This window comes from Phaseolus vulgaris, chromosome 7 (assembly GCF_051622355.1).
Source record: "Phaseolus vulgaris cultivar YP4 chromosome 7, ASM5162235v1, whole genome shotgun sequence".
Classification (NCBI taxonomy): domain Eukaryota; kingdom Viridiplantae; phylum Streptophyta; class Magnoliopsida; order Fabales; family Fabaceae; genus Phaseolus; species Phaseolus vulgaris.
In genome coordinates, this window is record NC_143504.1 from 51,245,491 (window position 1) to 51,268,302 (window position 22,812).

The 22,812-nt window shown below is 31.7% G+C and overlaps 3 protein-coding genes across 10 annotated transcripts; 2 read left to right on the plus strand and 1 right to left on the minus strand.

Annotated features, from left to right (window-relative positions):
- The first annotated feature begins 1,612 nt into the window (after positions 1 to 1,612).
- On the plus strand, positions 1,613 to 8,148 carry LOC137830004 (transcription factor EMB1444). 7 transcript variants are annotated; one of them, XM_068637068.1, is made up of 11 exons: positions 1,613 to 2,673; positions 3,078 to 3,248; positions 3,346 to 3,430; positions 3,590 to 3,631; positions 4,326 to 4,385; positions 5,153 to 5,272; positions 5,457 to 6,635; positions 6,734 to 6,841; positions 7,384 to 7,524; positions 7,678 to 7,815; positions 7,905 to 8,148. In XM_068637068.1, the coding sequence occupies exons 1-11, from the start codon at positions 2,579 to 2,581 to the stop codon at positions 7,989 to 7,991; spliced, it is 2,226 nt and encodes a 741-aa protein (XP_068493169.1). In that variant the 5' UTR covers positions 1,613 to 2,578; the 3' UTR covers positions 7,992 to 8,148. The 7 variants fall into 7 exon arrangements, with proteins under 7 accessions (XP_068493169.1, XP_068493171.1, XP_068493173.1 ...); XM_068637070.1 differs by lacking the exon at positions 5,153 to 5,272 and having other exon boundaries at positions 1,767 to 2,673; XM_068637072.1 differs by lacking the exon at positions 3,078 to 3,248 and having other exon boundaries at positions 1,827 to 2,673.
- A 3,856-nt stretch (positions 8,149 to 12,004) lies between these two features.
- On the minus strand, positions 12,005 to 14,344 carry LOC137830005 (uncharacterized). The gene is made up of 5 exons (XM_068637074.2): positions 14,117 to 14,344; positions 13,232 to 13,346; positions 12,811 to 12,900; positions 12,609 to 12,707; positions 12,005 to 12,512 (listed from the first exon to the last, which is right to left on the minus strand). Exons 1-5 carry the CDS (start codon positions 14,182 to 14,184, stop codon positions 12,414 to 12,416), a joined length of 471 nt encoding a protein of 156 aa, XP_068493175.1. The 5' UTR covers positions 14,185 to 14,344; the 3' UTR covers positions 12,005 to 12,413.
- A 3,050-nt stretch (positions 14,345 to 17,394) lies between these two features.
- Positions 17,395 to 22,584, plus strand: LOC137830006 (alpha/beta-Hydrolases superfamily protein). Of its 2 annotated transcripts, none has more exons than XM_068637075.1 (8): positions 17,395 to 17,582; positions 19,086 to 19,382; positions 19,835 to 20,034; positions 20,182 to 20,532; positions 20,622 to 20,822; positions 20,982 to 21,052; positions 21,408 to 21,547; positions 22,004 to 22,584. In XM_068637075.1, the coding sequence occupies exons 1-8, from the start codon at positions 17,543 to 17,545 to the stop codon at positions 22,321 to 22,323; spliced, it is 1,620 nt and encodes a 539-aa protein (XP_068493176.1). In that variant the 5' UTR covers positions 17,395 to 17,542; the 3' UTR covers positions 22,324 to 22,584. The 2 variants fall into 2 exon arrangements, with proteins under 2 accessions (XP_068493176.1, XP_090161369.1); XM_090305243.1 differs by having other exon boundaries at positions 17,401 to 17,582; positions 19,086 to 19,365.
- The last annotated feature ends 228 nt before the right edge of the window (positions 22,585 to 22,812 follow it).

The window sequence follows — 22,812 nt, forward strand, 5'->3', positions numbered from 1 at the left end:
TGTTCATTTTCACGCCCATCTATATTGACTAGGAGAGAGAAGAGGAAGATCAAACTACCACTCATGACTTTGTAGGCTAAGGACTCATCCTTAAATTACGTGTTAGTTAAAAGATCAAGTACAAGATCTACTTCGATGATTTGGGTTGCCAACCATGTCAAGAGAAAAAGGGAAAAGCAAGAAAAAAACTCAGATATGATATTGCCACTACATTACCTTCTCATGGTAATTAATTGAAATCCACTGAAAAGGAAAGTGTAAAAGTAGAGAAAAACTCAATTTTCTAGGTGAAAACAGGGAGAAAAAACACAAGGGAGAAATCATTGTTGTTTGTCTCTTTGCATTATTCATGATAACCACAGTCATTTCTTATCACTAAGCTTATTCATGCATGTAGCCTAGTTGACTTTATCCAATCACCACAACCCTGTAGCTAGCTTTTCATCACACTGAGATTAAATTTGTTGCAAAGTAATAATAACAACAACAATAACAGCTGTTCAGAGTTGTTTTATTTTTTCATTCTGCTATGGTAAATAATAGTAATGATTTTTTTTCTCTCTGCTGTGCTTGTTTATATATTTTATAGACTGGTATAATTATTTTGTTTGTGGGTTTTGACCAAGATAAGATTTTGAAGCAATATCTAGACACCCATTTGAATTCCAGCAGCATTCTCTCGCAGTCAAATTTGGGATGATAGATGCTGGGCCATTATTAGGGTCCAGTGAGATGTTTAAGCAACAAGATACAAGGTTGCGTGATTGTGCCTTAATACTGCTGAAACCATGAGTTAACTGCTCCCGACAGATTGAATCTTTACATTACCTAAATCAACATTCCATAAAAGACTAAATAATTTATTAAAATCATTTAATGTATATGATAGAAGTTGCATATCAAACACTCAACCATATAAAAAAAGTTAGAAAGTTTATGAATCTCTAAAATACTGCTTGAAGTACTGCCCTAAAGACTACTCCAAAACAAAATGAATTAATATATCACCAATGTGATGAAGAAAAATATAATGATTAAAGATCAATGGCAATAATCCCTCTTGAATAAGCAGTGTCAAAACAAATAATGGGATTTAAAAAATGATGTTGGGTTTAGTGCGGGGCAAGGAAACGTACATATTTGAAGGTGGTGGTAGGAGAAAAACATCTTGGAAAAAAACCTGTTGAATGAAATGACGAACATGCTTGACTTATCCCATTTGAAGCAGGATCAAATTGAAGTTGCCCGGTTAAACCTGTGCATGGCATGATCACAGGGCATGGCTGCTAGCGCTACAAATGGAATGTGGGTAGGCCCAAAGAGAACCCTCAAGGGATAAAAATGACTTATTAAGACCAGGAATCCTTAAGGAATATACATTATAATGAGGCATAAAGTAGGAAAAGGTTACAACATGTGATGAAAAATGTGTCAACTTTAGGCCAATAAGATCATTGCTGCTATAAGATCATTGTTGAAAAGGACGTTAAGGCTCAAGAGGGAGTAACTTCACCAGGGTTTCAAAAAAATGGATGGGAAAATTTTATGGAAAAAGATAAGGATGCATTTTCCTCAATTTGGTATGATGTTGTTGGCCACATCAATTGACACCATAAACCCTACTCATAACCCAATTGGGTTGTTCCACAACTTCATTATTTTCTCTCTTCCCTTCACCTTTTGCCTCATGGTTACAGTGTTACACTTCAATTTTTTATAGCCTCTAATGTAACCCTTCATTAGCAGTAGTGTTGATTGTTAAGCATGTGTTGCCCATTATGCCCTTGCCCTTTGCTAAAGTGCACTGCGTGCTCACGTTTCCCCCCACTGAGAAGCTAGAAAGAAACAAAGTGCGCATGTTAACTCCAGTATAAAACACTCTCTTCCACCACTTCCATTTCTGCATTTCTAGCTACGGAAGGAAACTGTTTCTCTCTCTAGAGAAAGAAAGTAAAACAATCAGCATTCTTGTTTCCAACGATTGAAGCATAAAGTGTAGAAATTAATGATTTGAGTTTCCATAAAGCCTTGAACTTTGTGTTTTCTTTTCCATCTTCACCATAACCTTCTTTTTCTAAGTTGACATATCTTGCTGGCTTCAGTTCACGCTTTCTCTTTTTTTGGCTTCATCCATGTCTTCAGATATAAGCTAAGTTTGATTTTTCATTCACCTCTTTGGAATCTGCATTCAGCCATGGAAGCTTGCAATGCTGGTGTCTGTGTGTTGGGTTTGGTTGAATCTCTTGTGGCAGCAAATGACAGTGTGAGTCCTTCTAGAAGCTCCTAAGGTAGCAAAGTTAGAAGCTTGGTGGAGTGAGTAGTAATGGGTAGGGATCGGCTGCTACCGGGGACGGTTGGACCGCCATTAAAACGGCGAGCAGGGCTGCGGAGGAAACAGGCTGGAAGAGGGTCTTATAGAGGAAGCTAAGGCAAAGGTGGTATAGTGGGATTTGGAGGGGTTTTGTTGTTGTCGTTGTTGTTTTTGGTTTTGTGGTTGTGGTTTTGGTTTTTTGGAGGTTTTGATTGACAACCCCTTTTTAGGGTGTCAAAAAGTTTTGATTTTGTGAAGGAGGAGAAAATGGGTAGCAACTTGCACCGACTGCTCAGAAGCTTCTGTTTGGGTACTGATTGGAAGTATGCCATCTTTTGGAAGCTCAAACACCGGGCTCGGATGTATGGTTTATGTTCTCAGTTTAACTTGACCTTATTTTTTAGTTTTATTTATTCACTGCATCTTTTTAGTACGTTTTCTTCATTTTAGTTTGGTGATTTCATGTATGAGCATATATGTACGATACTTGCTCGAATTATCTACTTTTGGAATTTAAACTAAAGGGCGTAGCTTGAGTATGCAGAATCCATGAATGCATAATATTTTTGGAAGGAGACAAACGGGAGGGGTTTGCTCTTGGATGTCCTCTGTTTTCGTCCTTTTGATTGCATTTATTGTTTTTATTATGATACTGTGTAGGGTGTAGTCATCTATTGATTTGTTGGTCTTGCGTGTACTTTAGGCTAAAGATTCAAACTCAACGTATTTCCTCAAATTATTTTCTGGGTGTAATGTTTGCCTTCAGGATCTTGACATGGGAGGATGCTTACTATGACAATCCTAATATTTGTGACTCTTCTGAAAATAAGAGCTGCCAGAATACATGGGAGCGGATTGGCAGTGCAGATTTTTCGCATGATCCTCTAGGGTTAGCTGTGGCAAAGATGTCATATCATGTATATTCGTTAGGGGAAGGGTATATGACTTAACTAATGAATGTGTGGGATACTTAAGATTAAAAAAATAATCCTTATGTAGCTCCAGCTCTTAGCTTGATGTCTTCCTTTTTACAGAATTGTTGGACAGGTAGCTGTTACAGGAAAACATCGATGGATCTGTGTAGATAATCAAGTTACAAGCTCTGTCCCATCTTTTGAGGTGAAGATTATTCTTCTTAAATGTTATCACTAGACACTAGTGTTCTCTTTGCCTTGTAAGATTTGAAATTCTATAATTGAAACTTGACACCTAAGATGCTTAATGTACATAACTAATCGTCCAATCAATCTCCATCCCTCTTCTTTGGTTTGTTTTCAGTTTGCTGATGGATGGCAATCTCAGTTTTCTGCTGGAATTAGGGTAAGATAATCCTCACAGTGAAGAAATCAATCTCAATGAAAATAGCTAGACAGAAGTTCCTATGTTTACCCAGAAATTGGAATTGCCTATCATTTCTAAGGATGACGCTCAATGCATGGTTTGGTTTGAATAATATATTTGGAAAATAGTAGTTATTATGATAATGGACTTGATGATATGACAAATCATCTAGCCATAGAAGAACCCTGGCTCCTATTTCACTTGCTGCAACCAAACCCATCCGTACATTTTTATTTAGAGTGCTGCATTTGCAAAAGTTGGTAGATTCAGATGAACAAATGATATCTGCATGTTATCATTTTACCTTGCTGAGCATTAAAGTCTGCTTTGGTGATTCATATTTTAGAATTATATAAAATGTTGATTAATCACATGTATTGCACTATTGCCAATGAATTTGTAACATTATTTTGCCTTAGAGTTCTTCACTTGATCCTAAATAGGACTCTTCATTTGTTAAAAGTTATATTTTTTAAATAAAGGAGATGGAGCTAGATTTTTGTGCTATGATAGACGGATTGCTGTAGTTGCATAGTAATGAAGTGAGGAAAAATTAGGTTTCTGGAATCTGGACTTCTAGTGTATTCTGTTAGCAAACCTGTGGTTCTCTTTTGGAGAATGATTTTTTCTGCAATATTATTTTTCATTGACAGACCTTTGTTTTGTATTGTAGACCATTGTTGTTATAGCCGTAGTCCCCCTTGGAGTTGTTCAACTTGGTTCCTTAAATAAAGTAAGATGACTACATTCTTCTTTCTTTTACTTTTGTGCTTAAATCCCATGCTGTTGGTGAATGTGGTTGCTGTTGTAGTTCAGTAACACATCTGTTATCATACACTATTCTCTTTCATACGTTTGGTTTCAGTATTTTAAAGTTTGTTTGGATTTTTTTGTAATTTGCCATCACAATATAAGTATTCAAATAATATGATTTGCCTCTTATTTCTTCTCCATCTAATTTTGGTAACTGCTTGAGTGGTTATTAGGGTATTGATTGAATACTTGTCAATCCTTTTCACTAATTGTATTTGTGTAAACTTAGTAGTCCATGTTGGCCATAAAATGTAAATGGATTTTTTAGTGCTGATTCTATGGATACAATTCTACATATAATAATACTGAGGCTACTACTATGAAAATCACATGCTTGCATATTTAAATGGTAATGAAACCCCTTGCTTTTGGCATGTCTTTGTTTTCTTTGTTATGTAAATTGGCTGGAAAGTTGATTGCTTAATCTAGGGAAAGCTTTCTAGCTTTTATTACAGACTTGTGCTTAGTTGTTCCTTTTACTCCTGAAATTACTTCTATGATCTATTCTAACACGTTGACAAGGAAGCATTCAGTAAATTTGTAGGCCTTGTGCTTAATGTTCTGATTAAGATTTAGATGGATATGATTGATAGATTTAGAATATTTTCAGATGTATATTTAAGCAGAAGTCTATTTATTATTGAAATATTTAATAATCCGCCCCTTTTCTGTAATCCCTGATATCAGGTTGCTGAAGATATGGGGGTTATAACATGTATCCGAAGTCTCTTTTTGTCTAATCAAGATTACACAATTTGCCATGCTCCTAATCAATTACAAAATAGTCTGAAGAATTCTTCGTCTGTGGTAATTTTTCTCCATTCTTTCTGTGTATGTGTCTTCAGTCTGCATGAATGTGCTTGTGTGACCATTGACATATACATCTTTTCACACACTAACAGAGCAAATGATGTGTATAAAGTTTTTTTTTTTTTTTTATCACGGATGCATTGAGCATAATCATAAGATTTGTTTCATCTTTCTCTTTCAGATGGATTCAGAAACTTCAGAAAGTGTGCCTGCTTACTTGCAGACTACAGAGAAAACCATGAAGCATGAATTACTGGATAACATAATGCCCTTTCAATGTCCTGGGAACAATGATTCACCTCATGCTGTATATGAGAAAACGACTGTTGATGTGGCCAAGCATGAGGGGCCTGAATTAAACAGTGATGGAAGTTCCATTTTGCTTCAGTCAATGTCTAATATGATGAATGTGGAGCAGCAGAAACTTTTAGGGATGAGACCTGTAAATGAGAGAAAGTTTGAAGGGAACAGTAGTGGCCGTGAAGATACAAGTGTGGAATCAGGAAAAAAATTGTCATCTTTTTTACACAATTTGGTTACAGATAATAATGGTGTCAATGATTTAGTATGTCCATCTGAAAATGCTGGAGTTAATTCTGTATCCTTCTCTTCAGACTTTCTTGATACAGTTGTTTGTGAGAGTGAAAAGTTTCATTATGTAGATATCAACCAAAAAGGAGTGAAGAACTGGTCCAGACCTTTAGATGCATACTCCCAAAAAGATACTGGGATGTCAAAGTTTCAGACTGAACCTTGTTCCAAGGATACCACATACACATTGAAGTTTCCTGCTGGCTATGAGTTACATGAAGCACTTGGGCCAAGTTTTCTAAAAGAGAGCAAATATTTTGATTGGGCTGTGAAGGCAAATCAAGATGTTAAAGCCACTGAGATATCAGATGAGATTAGCTGTAGCCAATTGACGTCTGAACCTCAGCGAGAGCATCTCTTGGAAGCTATGGTGGCTAACATAGGCCATAATAATAATGTCAATAGCAAGTTGTCAGTTTCGGCAACAATGCAGGCTGCAATAGCCTCAGGAGGTAATCCTGAGGGTTCCATCCACACTGTGCACACTATTAATTCTGAAAGCTGTTCCATAGATCAGCCTCATCTTGGTAGAGAGGAAAAACATTATAGTTTGAGTTCATCTGGGATATGTGGTATAATGTCCCCAAAGGGTTTTTCTTCTACATGTCCTAGTTCATGTAGTGAACAGTTTGAGAGATCTTCTGAACCAACTAAGAACAGCAAGAAGAGGGCTAGGCCTGGTGAAAGTTGTAGGCCTAGACCAAGGGACAGACAACTTATCCAAGATCGTATTAAGGAGTTGAGGGAACTGGTACCCAATGGAGCAAAGGTATCTGTCGTATATAGTCCTGTCTCAGTAAGTTTTGATTTTTTTTTATGGTTGTTCCAATTCAGATAGCTAAATGTTTCATATGGTCATGTCAACAGTGCAGTATTGATTCGCTACTGGAGTGCACCATAAAACACATGCTCTTTCTCAAGAATGTAACTAAGCATGCTGACAAGCTAAATAAATTTGGGGACACAAAGACGAAGGTACAGTTTGATAGAGTTTTAGAAGTCTGCCTCTGTTTCATAGGGCTGAAAAGAAGTTCACTGATTATACTTTAGTTAATGAGTATTGATATTTAATTCCTATAAATACACTTGTTTCTTATTTGGCCTTTGTCTTGCACAAATAAGATTTTGGCATTTTTTAGAGGACACTTGTTGTGTTTTCCGCACTAAAACTTCAGTTTTTTAAATTCAAAATTATTTTTTAATATATTAAAATATAATCTTTACTGAATATTTAACTTTGGTATTGATTTATGCTGTGACTGAGTTACGTATCTTTTGCCTCAGAAGAAAATGTGTTTTACTAGAAACGATATTAATTCTCAACATTTTCCCTTTAGCAGGATCATAAAATTTTATGTATTTGTTCAATTGCTATTTAAGCTAGCAAGTTTTTATAGTGTTGATTGTCGAATGACCCATTTCAAAAGTTTGGTTTGCTCCATTTGAATGATTTATGAATGAGTGATTTCATTTTTATTATACTATCTCCATTGTTTCACACTATTGAACTTGCGCAGTTGCATCACATTCAAAAAGACATTAACGGATCATCAAGTTATCAACAAGGTTCAAGTTGGGCAATGGAAGTAGGAGGCCATCTGAAAGTTTGTTCCATATTAGTGGAGAATCTTAATAAGAATGGCCAGATGCTAGTTGAGGTGTGTTAGGAGTTGAAAATTATAATCTAATATATTTTTCTAGAATAAACAAGAGAAAATCTCCATATGGGAAATGGAGGCAAGAATCCCTTCTAAAATTGTACTAACCACAGATATGTCCCTTGTATATGCTAATTATGACTTATGGTGCAGATGCTGTGTGAGGAGTGCAGCCATTTTCTTGAGATAGCAGAAGCCATCAGAAGCATGGGGCTGACAATACTGAATGGTGCAACAGAAGCTCATGGTGAGAAGACATGTATATGTTTTGTGGTTGAGGGAAGATCAGAAGTAAGCTTTATTTCTAATTCAATTAAACAAACTCACTGCATTACGTTCAACTACCAAGTGATTGATGCAAAGTGAATTGTCTGCCACAGGGCCAAAACAACAGAAATTTACACAGATTGGATATCTTGTGGCCGCTTGTTCAATTACTGCAATCCAAGAGCACAATGCATTCATAAAATCCATTTGATTCTTGGAAACTTATAAAGCTACTTCAGTGACTGTTGTAACTCAATCTTTGAAATTATACTCCAAATGTTAGGACCTGTTTATGTTTTTCTTTTTCAATAAAAGTAGAAACATGTATGTATACATGTTTGGTTGAATTTTAGAAAAGGAATCTCAATTTTTTTTTTTCTAAATTAAGCCCTAATCAGAAAATACATAAAATGTTATTCCTGTTTTCTACGGAAAATTTTGAAGATGAAAAATCTACCGTGAGTGAAATGACTCCAATGCAACCATTCTTCAAGTTACCATCCTTCCAAGCCCCACTGCGTGCATTATCAGTATCCAGGTTTTCATCTTATTCTTCTTTTGTTCTCTTGTATTTTTGCTCTGCAAGTCTTTTTTTTCATCTTGTTTCTTTTTTTTCTATATAAGTATCTAACTGTGCAGTTAGGGTGTACAAAGATTGTGGCCATTTGTGTATGGTTTTTGCTTCTGAATCTAATTGATTCAAGAGGTCCTGCAAATTCTAATATTCTACCTTGTAATAAATTTTAATTGGCAAGTCTTTTTGTAGTTATTTGAAGATGGTGCTAAGTTTGCAATTATTTTATTTGGTATTCATGTAAGGTTTCTGCTCTTATGAATTGCTTGGTGAAGATGGTTCGATGCATCTGTCTGAGAAGACCTTTAGTGCATATTGTCTTGTACGAACCATAATCTATTGTCTGTATCATTTCTGTGTTCACTACTTGTGTTATGTATACTGTTGGAGGAGTGACATGTGATGTGATTCATGGAGTTTTTTGATAACCTGTTTGCATATATAGGGACCTTGTGAACAAACGTTGGGGTAAATATAAGTTTGGTAATCTTGCTTATTTTACTTTAAAGGATAATCATGGTAAAAGAGATGTAACCTTGAGGTTATTATTTTTCCACAAATGAAAAGAAATATCTCTTATTATATAATGAAATATTATCAATAGTTAGACTTATCATTTTCATATCTACTTTGTATAGATTTTATATATAGAATTTCTTCTCACTTATGTTTAAGTATCATTGCAAATACCCTTTAGAACCAAAGATGGTAAATATTTTGCTCCTACTATTTTGATTAATTTATTTTTTTTAAATATTTTGGAATCCCTTGGAGATATATATATATATATATATATATATATATATATATATATATATACTTTTGATTTGATGATAAGATTTTTGTTGTTGGATTGGTTAAAATGTATTTTAATCTATTAAAGTGTTCATGGATGATGTGAAATGGTTTTGACCTTTCTGTTTTAATGTTAAAATAATAAATTAATCAATTAATTTCATGTAAAACATAATTTTAATCTATTAAAACTCTGCTATCTTTGGAGGCTTTATTTTAATTGATTAAAAGTGTTTTAATTTATTAAAATTGTCATATTAGATCTTATATACATTCCTCATTTCAAAATCAACTAAAAAATTATTTGTTATATTGATTAAATTAGATACTATTTTAAAAGATTATTTTAAAAGATTAAAAATATCTGAATTTATTTAAATTTATTTTTATTATTGATAAATAGTTTCTAAATTGATAATTAATTAATTATCAAGATTTTAGTTAATTACCTTTATTTTTTTTTCTTTAAGATTAATTTTTTTTTAATAATTTTTTTTAGAGTTATAAATATTTTACTTTCTGAGATAGAGATTAAAATGAGTTAAAAATTGAGTTCAAAATTTCATAGAATGGTTATATCTTAATTTGAAAAGCATAATGCGTCTCATGAGTTTTTCTTTTTTGTTGTGATGATTATGTTCGAGGTGACTTTTTTCTTGTTTCTTAAATCATTTTTCAATCTTTCTATCCTTTTTGGATAAGGTTTTCTAAGTATTAACATGGTGTTACTAAGTGAACCGTAAAATCTTGTAGGGTTAAATATATAGTTTGAACTTTTACTTTTGTGGTTGTGTATTTGTAAAACTTTGAAATTATACTAAGTTTAGTTGATTGTAACTGAACAACCATAGTAATTCTTAGTATGGTATTAAGTGAATCATTATAAAATTTGTCGTTTTCATCTCTCTATCACACAATTTCACATATTCTTGAATTATTATATTTTTTTATTGAATGCACTACTATGAAGTCATCATCAAATTATGAAATTAAAAGATTTGATAAGGTTCTTATTCTAAAAAGTGAAAAATTGTGATAATTTAGTACACACCCCCTCTTTGAACACAACCCTTTGAATAGTTGGTTTGTGAAATTTGAAGTAGATGTTAGATTGAGTTTTGAATGGAGTTTTGAGTTAAATTAATGTGCGAATGAGTTTTAATATAGTTGATTTTGTTCGAGAATTGTGAATTAGGATAAATTAATTTAAATGTAGGATTTCATCACATAATTGAATTGATTTTGAATGACACATTAACTCATGTATGGTCAATTATGTTTAAAGAAGAATGAATGTGGAAGTAATGCGGTATATGATTAAATTTGAACATGTTAAGATTGTTGAAGTTGATGGAATTGGTTTTGGTTGAAATTTGAAAGTAGTGTGAGTTGTTGCATAAGGTTATTTACTGTTACATCTTCGCTCAAGCAATAACTATATTTGATAGAATTTATAGGATGTTACAATTTCTTGTTTTTCCCGTTAGTACAAAACTTATTTAAAATTTGATACAAATATGTAGTTATTTAATCTAAAAACCTTAAAAAATTAATTAGATTGAATGGATTTAATAAGAAAATTATTCAATCTGATTCAAGCCATAAAATATGAAATTAGATTAGATGAATTTAATATCAGATTAACACTAATCCAAACCGAATGATAATCATTTCATAATAATCCCATCAAATTGTTTTAATATGAAGAATTTAAAAGGAACATTTTTTTAAATCACAAATCCATGTAACACATGTGAATCAAGAATTGACATATCTAATATAGTCTTCCTGTTAAAGAAGTTATGAACTAAAACCCGTGAAAAGAATAATTTCAAACCTAAGTGATCTTGATTATACTTATAAAAAAACAACTGAACTTGATCACAAATTCATATATACAAGTGAATAAGAACTGACATGTCTAACTGAACTTGGGAACTTGTTCATTTATAAATACTTTTATAACTTAAAAAACAAAAGATTTGTTAGGATTTTGAATTATATTGTTTTAAATGTACAATTTTAATCTCTGGTTTTCTTTTCTGGAATTAATTCCTCTAAATTTTACTTTACTTCATTTTTAAAGAGCAAAATATTTAATAGGATGTGTAGTATACTATTCTAATCTCTAGATATATAGCTTTTCTGGAATTAATTCCTTTATATTTTAATTACTATAATTAAGTGAAAAATCTTAACTACTAGAGCTAAGTTACATAAATTTGAGATTAAAAACGTTTAAATGTTTCAAAACTTAAATATTTATTAAGTTTATATCAATGCAAGGTTAAAAATTGATCTTTTATAAAAACAGTTTTAAAATAATATAATAAGGTTAGCTCATAAAAAAAAGTAAGCGTTTTACATAGAAAAAAGAAGAAGATAAATTTGTAAATTTTGAATTATAAACAGGTTCAAACCGAAAGAGCTAAATTCAATTTGAAATTATTACAATAAAAAATTAAGTACGATTGAAGAAACAAAAATACTATTAAACCAAACCGTAAGCCAAAACATACAACATCAAAATTCACACAAACTTTAATAAATATTTATGAGAGAACAAAATAAAATGATTAAAAAATAATATAAATAAAATATCTCCCATAAATTCAAATTAGCATATACAAACTCAAAAAGGACAATCTCTGATTTCTCATTTTAATGGCATAAATTATTAATTCTTCGGATATTTACTAAATTTCCCAAATTAAGTTATAACCTAGTTAAATTTGCTTATACAAACCGTCCACGTAGTTTTCCACGATTCGCAACACATTATAAGCTTGTTTTGGAAATGAAGAACAACAGGTAGGTAAAAATAAAACATGGGTACAAGAAACAAAAAGGGAAGAGCGGGCACACACTCATGGGCTGAAGTGGAGAACTCTAGTTAAGTTACATAACTTCAAATGCCAGGCATTGAAGACTTACATCAAGAAAGATAGAACAGAATGAAATTGACATTCTGAAGTTTAAGCGTAAAGGCTTCTCATTCTTTTGTTTTCATTTTTGACAGACAAGGGCAACTGAAAGATAGTTCCTAAAGCCGTGATAACAAGATCATACAAAATAATAGACAATAATTTAATCCAAGTGAACCAAAAACTACAAAACTCAAAGGGAGGAAGATTGATTCTGAACCAGAGAAGAGAATATCCACACAAATCCTGGACATTTGTGAGGATATGATGAAGAGCCAGGAAACAACAGCCCCCACTCCTTGAAAGGGGGTCCTCCAATGCTGCTGCTACTAATAGGTTTTTGTTTTTGGGGTCTTCTTGTGTTGCCTTTTAGGGATGGAGTTCTTCATGCCAATGAAAAACAACAGAGCCCCAAAAAGAGCCATATTCTGCAAGGAATTATAATATATTTAACAAGTGTAAGTATACATCTGGGAACATTGTATTGAAAATAATTTTTTTTAAAAATAAGTTACTTCTCTGACCTGTGTAAATTTGATGAAAAGTTGAGTAAATTCTTTGTCCTCACTCTCATAATTGTAGAAATCATAGTGAATAGGAGTCGCAATAAGCTGATGCAGGAGCTGCAGCCACAATAAATAAATTAAATAAAGAGTCAAAACTAGAATAAGGAGCATGTGAGAAGAATATGAAATCCAATGTATTGAAGAAAATTTGAATACAAACCAGAAGGAGAGCTCCAAAAGAGCTGCCAAATATGAAAATAACTCCTCCAAGGCCCTTCAGAGCAATAGCCCCAGCAATTAAAAGTTTCGTCTGTTCAGGACATCAACAATATCAGATAAATTCTACCATACAAGATAATATAATATGCATGCCAGATACAAAGTACATTTTTTTATGTAAACTAAGGTGATAGCTCTAATACTTTTCATGGTCAACACAGACTGAAAAATCTTGCCTGGCGAGGACCCTAAATTTGGTATGGGCAAAAGTTCAAGATAAATTGCAAATTCTATGAGAAAGTATTAAATAGATATTTATTATAGTATTTAATTAACTCACCAATTACTTTGAAATGAAGACACGATGAACAGACCTAATTTTCCAGAAAAAGATACAAATGATAGAGAGAAGGGAGACTAACATCAATCTGTGGAAGTTGAAAGCCAACTTGAGAATGCACGCGATGTGTAAATGCATCAAACTTTGGTCTGAGTGCTTTCGCTGCAGGCCCACCATCAGCTCCAAATTCATTAAATCTATAGTAAAGAAGAGGACAGAGTTAAAAAGAAACTTCACTTCAGCACAAAAAAGAGGGGATGAACTGTATATATACTTGTATAAAAAAGAAAGGTAAAGAATAATTTAGTACAACCAACCAACACCGTCACCCCCACCAAACTCACAATGAATAATTTCTAAATCAAGCACAATTTTATCGTAATAATGAAGTCACACTCAATAATTCAAAGTAACTCAATTCAGTAAGAAAGAAAACAGGATAAAGTCAACGCAGAATTGCACAAAAACACGGAAAAATATGGTAACTTTCAAACATAACGACAACTATACCATATTTCACCATAAAAACTAATCCAGAAATACAAATCTGCAGACTTGACAATAACTGACGGCTAATCTCACAATTAAGAATATTAAAAAGCAAAAATAGAATCGAGTTCCTCGCACTTCTACCAAATCTGAGCATAACTTGTTCACAAGTTCCCTCAAATTAAAAACAAGAAATCTAAGACAACAACGTTACGTAATCTAAGTAGAACAAAAAACACAAACTAAACGCAGATCTACGCGGTTATTTTACTCGGAGAAACGGTTCCAAACCTTAAACGTTACGGATCCAACTACTGCAGCATGTAAATAACTGAATCTATTAAACAAACATACGAAAAATCCACAACTTTTTACTACTTCATCTGTTTGAATTAAAATTACACAAACAACATCTTACGGAACAAATCAACTGAGGAAAAATATATGAAAAAATGAAGAAAAAAAAGAGAGTACTGACTCTTGATAAGCAGAGAGTATAAAGACGGAAGCGAAGAGGACTCTGCCAAGGAAAGAAGCGAAAGCCATTGCAATTTTGCGTTGTTTTGTTTCACTTTCTTCCGAAGCAGAGAAGAGCAAATCTAGGGCACTGTGTTTTTTCTACTACTTTTCCTCAGACAGAAAAAGAAAGAAAAAGACGAAGATTTCAAATTAAAAGAGAGAATAAGGGTAATACGGTCCTTTCTGGGCGTGGATTTTAGTCCCAATTGGGCCTCTTGTTGGGCCAACATGATAGTGTACTTTTTTAATTTTTTAATATAATTGAATAAAATTTTGTGTATAGAAATTGTTGGAAAAATTTAGTTAATATTTAAAAATAATCGTGGGAATTTAAAAGAAATTTTTTATTTCTTTAAAAAAATACTTTCATGTTAAGTAAAAATGAAAGTTGAGAATAATAAAAAAAATGTACAAAGTTTTTTAGTTCTAACACAAACTACAAAACCGTGATGACATAACAAAGTTTGATTTTTTAAATGTTTGGTAGGTAAGTATGGAATTATGGAAGCTCTTTCTAAGGTAGCTACGAGTCAAATTTCTCAACCTTGGATCCAACCAGTCCAAGTAATAATAATTTTTTTAATTATTTTTTAACATTTTTTAAAAATTGAAAAGTTATATTTTAGTAAGAAAAAAATATTAGCACATAAGAAAGGTCAAACTACTGATTAAATATAGAAAATAGTTTATCTAATATATTATTTTGATTTTTCTAATATAAGATTTTACTTATATTAAAAAATATTTTTTTATATTAACTAAAATATTTGTAACTAGTGGAAGTGCATGTGCCTACTTGTATTTGTGTCATATTTTTGTTATCATAATGAAAAAATAATTATTATTGCAATGATTTTTAAAGAAAAAAATATTATTAAATTATAAAATAAATTCATTAAAATTAATTATAGAAATAAATATTTTTTTTAATTTTATTGTAGGTGATTTCTTTATATTATATAGGTGATATTTTTTACTGTGAATTGGATAAGTACTTAAATTTAAAAGAACTGTTACCTAAATAATAAATTAGGTATAAAACAAGTAATTAAAAAATCATTTATTAATGTTAGATGCAAAACTAAATTCATCTTAAATTTTAGGTTCCGGTGAACATGGTTGTGAAACTTTTTTAATACAATTTTCAATCTATAATTGAAAATTATTGGGTGTGAATCAATGTCGAATATATTGATATAATGTTTAATGAAACTAAAATTTAATTTAAATGTTTTAATTACATTTTTGGAATCTTTATTTACTAATGACAAAAAAATATACTCATAAATATTCATAAATAAATTTTGTTATGGATAAGAAATGGATATCTTAAATATATCCGCTCATTAACGGAGTTAATATGCATTATCTGATAAAAAAAATAAAAACAAAACTACAATGTTAAATGAAGTTTAAAAATAAATGAAAAGTTTGTAATAGACTTCATTATATATAAAAAATTAAATTAATAGTATAATATAATTAATTATAAAATTATCTTGATTAAAATTTAATAATAACGAACGTAAATTAAAATTTAAAAATATTAATTATAAAGTAATTGATTTGTAAAATGAAAATAATATTAAAAAGTATATAATTTTTGAAATTGAATATATCAAAGTAATTAGTTGCAAATGATGTGGAAATATTTTTCCTAGTACGAATTAAAAAGGGTAAAAGTGTAATCAAAATTCAATTGAAAAATGAGATTTGCTTATTAAATTTAAATATATAAAAATTAAAATAAAATGTACCCATAAAACTAATATATATGCAACCAATTTGAAAGTGTATGAAAAATAACCATGTTCATAATGATGTAAATAAAACAACTACATCAAATTATAAAAAAATATATATTTATATTCATTCAAATTAATTATTATAATTAATGAATTAATTTTATTTTTCTTTCAAAATAGATAATGGACAAGATGAAACTTGATATAATAGGCTTCCATCTTGTCTGTTCTTAGAATTCTTTATGAATAGGTATAGTCTACCTATGTATCGTTTTTGTTAACATATGAGTTTTGGTTTAGTCCTCCCGTATTTTTGTATTTTTTGTGTGTGTAATAATACTTTTTTCATGGTAAATGATTGTTGTTACTTGAAGTGTCAGCCTAGCTGAGCTGAGATCTTAAGTGACATAGTGATGCCTAACATGAAAGCTTTTATTTAAAAATTTAAAATCATCTCAATATTTTTAAATATTTAATTCTAATAATATCAATATGTCAATTGCACATGAGTTTTATTTATATATTATCTGTTTGAAGAATTAAGTGATTAAAATGAAGATATTAATAAAGAAAACATTAATATTGTTTTTGAGATTACTATTTGAATTTATGCTTAAAGTAATATGAATTTGGACTTATGTTTTAAATTTTATTTTATATATAACTTTGGAATATTATTTTATTTGAACTTATATTTTTAGATTGTAATTCTGTTTAGATTTTATTATTTTTTTAAAAAAATCTGCATATATTCATATATACCTGCAGATTTAAAACAATCTATATGCAATTTTTAAATGCATATCCATAAGAAATAAGGTGAATTATTTTATAGAGTATAAATGATGGGTAATGTAATTCCTTACATTCCTAACTTGGAACCTTCTATTTGCTACCAACACTAACCAGAGTGAAGAGAGTAATACTTTGTCAAAAGAATTTTTTTTTTCCACACTTAGAAACACAAAAGAGAAAATAAATGTAAATTAATAAAATATAAATAGATACCATGAGTGGATGGATGACATTGTTTCAAGATAAAAGTAATTTTTACGATTATTTTTATATAAACTATTTAAACTTCTAAAAATAGCTTACTATTTGTAACAATCTTTTTAAATTTATTTCAACAAATTTTATATTCACAAGTACAATATGTACTCTCATGTAATATTTTATTAAAAACACTCTATAATAATCTACTTATCTTTTTTAAGAGTATGTTTCATAAAAAGAAAGGAGGAAAATAAAAGAGGAAGAAAATTAATTTGGATGGTTTCCTTGAAAAGAAAAAAATCAATTTCAAAAAATTGCGTGACATATTTTGTTATTTCTTATTTAAGGAAAAAATATTTTTGACCAAAAATTAAATAATTCGTCATATTAAAAATATAGAAAACTACGTAATATTCATTTGTTTAATTAAAGTAATTTCTAATTTTGAGAAATTTCATAATCATAATAAATTGAATAGATATATATGTATATTTGCAAAAACAGGTGTGAGATTTGTAGAGTATTCCTGAAGCGGTGCCTTGCTTCTACGACGCCGCATTGCGGTTCCTCCCTTTTGCGTCTGAGACCTTATTCTCTGTTTTTTTTATCTCTTTGTTCTATCAAATTCGCGATTCCTCTTCCAAATGAATACCCAATACGTGAAGCAATTGCTCCGTAATATCTGTATGTTCTCTTTCTTTTCTTCTCCATTTTACTTCTCCTTGATTCATTCTAGTGCTGTATTTGGAACACTGCAATCTCAGTAACAACGTTTTTAGTCTGCCCACAATTTGTGGAAATTAAAATCATGGATTGTCATTTGGTAGAAAAGAAGCTGAACATTGTTTTTAGATTGTGGATTAGAAATTGGGATGGAGATTTTTTTAGGGACCCAGACCATCATTTATTCTTCTTGTATGTCCACATTTCCTGAGTTCTATCTTGTTGTATGATAGAATAAATTACACCGACCCTTAATTTTTTTATTCATATTGATTGCACAATAATCCCTTGATTTTCTATGGTTACGACGAAAACTTCTCTATAAAGTACACAGTGGAATGCTTATTAAGATGACTAGCAAAATGTATAAGGGTTGCTGAGATTAGTGTTTTTCAAATAATTAAGGAGATTAGTGTGATATATAAAGATTGTTGATGGTGTAATGTTTTTTAAACAATTAAGAGAGTTAATGTAGGGAAAGGAAAAAGAGAAGTATCGAGTTCTATTTAAAAAATAATAATCTCTGGAGTGTTAATGTAATTTAATTTACTCAATAAATAATGCATGTGATTTTGTCTGAAAAGATCGTGTTTCGTTGTTTAAAACCAAATATGATAACTTTCTTATAAACATGTTTTAGTGCAAACACAATTTACTTTGTTTCAAACCCAATTTTAACCCAAATTAATTTTGTAAATTCAAGATTTTTGAATGTGAAATTTACAAACACTCATCCTAATACACATTAAGCTGCTAAAGACTTAAAATCACAGTACAATAATTTATTGATTTTAATTTGTGAATATCACTTAATATTTTATTTTAATATGGTTTATGTAACTTTATCATAAATTTTAAAGAAATTGTTTTGTGGACACTCACATGTCTGATACAAATACTTGGAACCTATAATTCACGTAACACAGTTTGCCGCCTTTTGCTAATGATGATATCCTATGATCATTGGGCATCATAGGAACACCTGTTTTTTACTTTTTAAATAATTATACATGGGTGAGGGCTCACCACTGATGTGGAACTTGGGGAAGCCCGCAGGTGGCCTCCCTGGGAAGGAAGCTGGGTGGGTTTATTGCATTGTCTGAACCTACATACTCATTGCACGTGTCATAGGCTCATATAGCTTGATCAACTGGGCGGTGTCTAGAGGACAATAGGACATTTGTATAGTTGTAGAGTATATGTCATTTATGCAAAAGAATAGTTGAAAGATGCCCAATGCCCTGTCTTCAACATCAGATTTGGTGTTATCACTCTGGTTATGGGTTGATGCCGTAATGGTTAATGAAGATCAGATTGCACTAAATGTATTATCAGAATGGGTCCCAAGTTTCTATTGCCTAGTATTTAAGTTTCTTTTGTTTTTGTTAATACAATTTTCATGCTAGAAAATTCTATCCAATATTCTTATAGCTATATATCTATTACATTCAATTGAATGTGCAGATTCTACAAAAAGTTTTCTCAACCGTGAAAAACCACATTGGAACAATAGTGTTTTTATCCAGCTTCAATTGCAAAGGTCAAGAGCAGACAAGGTAGAAGATAAGCTAAAAGATGAGCAAGAAACACAACAGATTTCTTCCAAATCTACAGTTAAGAAGGCGGATGGAAATTATGGGATTAGCAAATACAGTTCTGATGATGAAGATTCCTCGGATAGTAAGTGGAAGTTAGAGCTGGCTTGGCTCTCAAGGACACTTGAACCAGCTCTGCAATTTTGTAGGTGGGCTCTGCCAACAGGTCTGTTAAGTGTTAAGTCATATTGTCATAACATTTTTCATCTGACGAAGTTAGACAGTCAGTATGACTACAAAATTGCGAGTGCCTTCCTTTAAAATAATCTCTTATAAATAAGTTGAGTTATATATATGACTCAGTTACATTATAAAAGGGTGACACAGTGCATGAGGCTTGAAGGCTTCTCTTGGTGGGGTCTAGGGAGGTAGATGTACCCGGCCTTTTGCCCTTTCAAGTGGAGAGAGTTATTCTAAGATTTGAATTATGACCTCCAGGTCACAAGAAACAACATTACCGTTGCTCTAAGGCTTGTCCCCATGACTCATTAACACTATATGACAAAAATTATTTATAGCATATGCTTTTCCTGTGCTCCATAAGCACTACTTGATCATATAATGTCTCAATTTGCTTTACAATAAAACAAGACTGACTTAGTTTTTCATGTTATGCAGGATATGAAATTGGAAAGAAACCCCCACCAAGCAATCGATCCCTTACAGAAATAATCGCCTGCATCAAAAGGAGCAAGCTTGGAATCCAGGATTGGAGCTTGAGTGACCTTACAATTGGCTTGTATTTGATCTATCTTCGTCAAGCTTCTACTCATCCATTTGAAGATATCAAAGGCATTCAGATATTGTCAGAATCAATTGTAACTTCTGAAACTGCATTTTAGTGGAAGACGGCATATATTATATTTATATGTTCACATGACATTGTGATCTTTCACTATTAATGTTAGCATATCATTGCAAGTTATTATGTTCTAGTATTATCAATATATCTTTCTGAATTTCAGGTTCAAGATCTCATATATCATATTGAGTTGGCTAAAGGTGCTTATAAGGATAGCCCTGTCATTCTTTCAAGGAACAGCATGCTAAGAGAAAGTAATGTCAAAAAATTTGTTAAGAACTCCAGTGTAATGAGACCTGCATACTATATTGGAATTGATACGCGTAAAAAGCTTGTAATTTTAGGCATAAGGGGAACACATACTTTTTATGACCTTATCACTGATATACTTTCCTCAAGTGATGGTGAAGTCACCTTTGAAGGCTATTCAACTCACTTTGGAATTGCTGAATCTGCACGTTGGTTTCTCCATAATGAGATTGAAATCGTAAGAAAATGCTTGGAGAAACATGAGGTGGGGATGATCTTACTTCATCTATTTTGTTTTTCATTTCTTTGTTTGTGTTTTTCTCATGGCATGAGATGTGGCAAACTCTTTAATAGGGATTTAAGTTAAGACTTGTGGGTCATTCTCTGGGAGGGGCTATAGCTTCTTTATTGGCAATAATGATCCATAGAAAATCACCAAAGGAGCTGGGTTTTAGCCCTGACATTGTATCTGCTGTTGGCTATGGAACTTCACCATGTGTCTCCAAAGAACTTGCTGAAAACTGCTCTGGCTATGTATCGACAGTTGTGATGCAGGTATGTGATAACATTTTTCAATGCGTGTTTAACGATATTTGATCTGAAAGAAAGTAATTAAATCTGTGGTTTTCCTGAGATGAGTAATATTCTTTTCCCAAGTTTTGTCTGTATTTATCTATTGTATTTCCTTATGACATTGTTTTTGGAAATGTACAGGATGATATTATACCTAGATTGAGTGTAGCTTCCCTAACAAGATTCAGAAATGAAATTGCTCAAACCGATTGGTGAGTGGCATTTAATTTATAATCTTGAAGTAAGCAGCCCTCCCCCGTCTCTTGTCCATTGACGGGGCATGCTGAAAGCACCAACTGCAGCTCTGCAATAGTTTTGTTGTTTTTGTATGCGTATTCTTTTATTAAAAGAGATGGGAAACTAGTTGTTTTTGGAAGTGGATAATATCTAACTGAGATGTGAGGGGGAACATGTGTATATGGTGACTGATTATTCTAACAGAATTTCTGCAACACTGTAGAGCTTCAATATCTGAAATCTACTCGGTATCTATAGCTTCCAAAGCTTAATATGTATAGGGTAGTTAAACAACAAAAGGTTTGATCATGGATATGATTTTTTCTTCAGGATGAGTGTAATTGAGAAAGAAGACTGGAAAGGCGTCACGGATTTGGTTACAAATGCAAAGCAGGTTGTGTCTTCAGTACAAGATGTAGCTCAAAAACTTGCTGATTATGCAAATTTCAGGACAAACAAAAGTTTAGCTGGTAAGCCTTTTTGCTTTACTGGTTCAAATCTTAATTGTCTCTGGAAGAGTGAACCTAGATTCCTCTTGTACAGTGGCACCATTTCTTTTTTCCCATGTCTTGTTGGGGAAGTACTTTTCTTACGCTTTTAAGCCCTGTATAGAGGCAGAATTTCATTTCAACCCCTTCCCACTGATGAGGAGTTGGCATTAATTATGTTCAAGAGTCAATCAAACTTCTTTCTTGTGCCCAAGATAAATTTATGGTGCATGCATTATTCAAGAAGTGAAAGAAATTTTTAAATGCTTGGACATCCTTTTGGCTTCTTTGAACCCAAAGGAAAACACAGAACAGTTATTTCATAATATAGACATTGTATTATATATACACATAAAAAAATGAAGGAATTGTTAACTAAATGTTAGCTTTGCATTTTTTGACATGTTTATCATGAGATGTTTTGGTGTGTGTAAACAGTTGCTACAGAAACTCCTATGCCCTCTAAAGCTGCAAAGGAGAATTCAGTTGTCACGAAAGAGGCGGGAACTAAACCTCCAGTAATCGAGGAGTTATTTATACCTGGGACTGTTTACTATATTAAAAGGAACTTGGGATCCAAAAAGGAAGTTGGAAAGGATTTTTTTACCCTTTACAAGAGGGAACCTGGTGAGCATTTCCAGAAGATAGTTTTTTCGGGAAACTTTATCACAGACCACAGATGTGATAGCCATTATTATGCTTTGAGAGATGTTCTTAAAGGTTTGCCATGGTGTGGAGAGGAAGGTATATTTAAATAACAAATATTGTAACTTGTTTTTGTTTTAAATTATATCATTTGATTGTAATGAAACTGTACATTGTGTAGCTAATTTTCTGTGCTTAGGGTGAGCCTTAGAGTTATGCAGTCTGTGCGCAGGTGTTAGCAATAGCCAGTAGGTTAGAAGTTAGGCAATTTAGGCTCAAGTACAATAAGAATTGTGGATAGTTGATTCTATCCTAAAAAATAACGCTGAATTAGTCCCGTTACAAATGATATTCAATCATTGTTGCGTCTGTTACGTAAGTGACTCTCATGCTTTAGTTCATGTTTTGAATTTGTACATGCTTATGCTTATTGTTGTGAATTATCATTTTGAAGAGATATCTTTGAATTTCTTCATCCCTGTCTTGTCTAGTTCTGTGTATAGAGAGTATTTCATTTTCTTTTCAACCTATACAAATAGCTTTCTGCAAATGAGAAGGATGCAATCCAATATAGTGCTTTGGGTGATTTTTGGTTTGAGTTT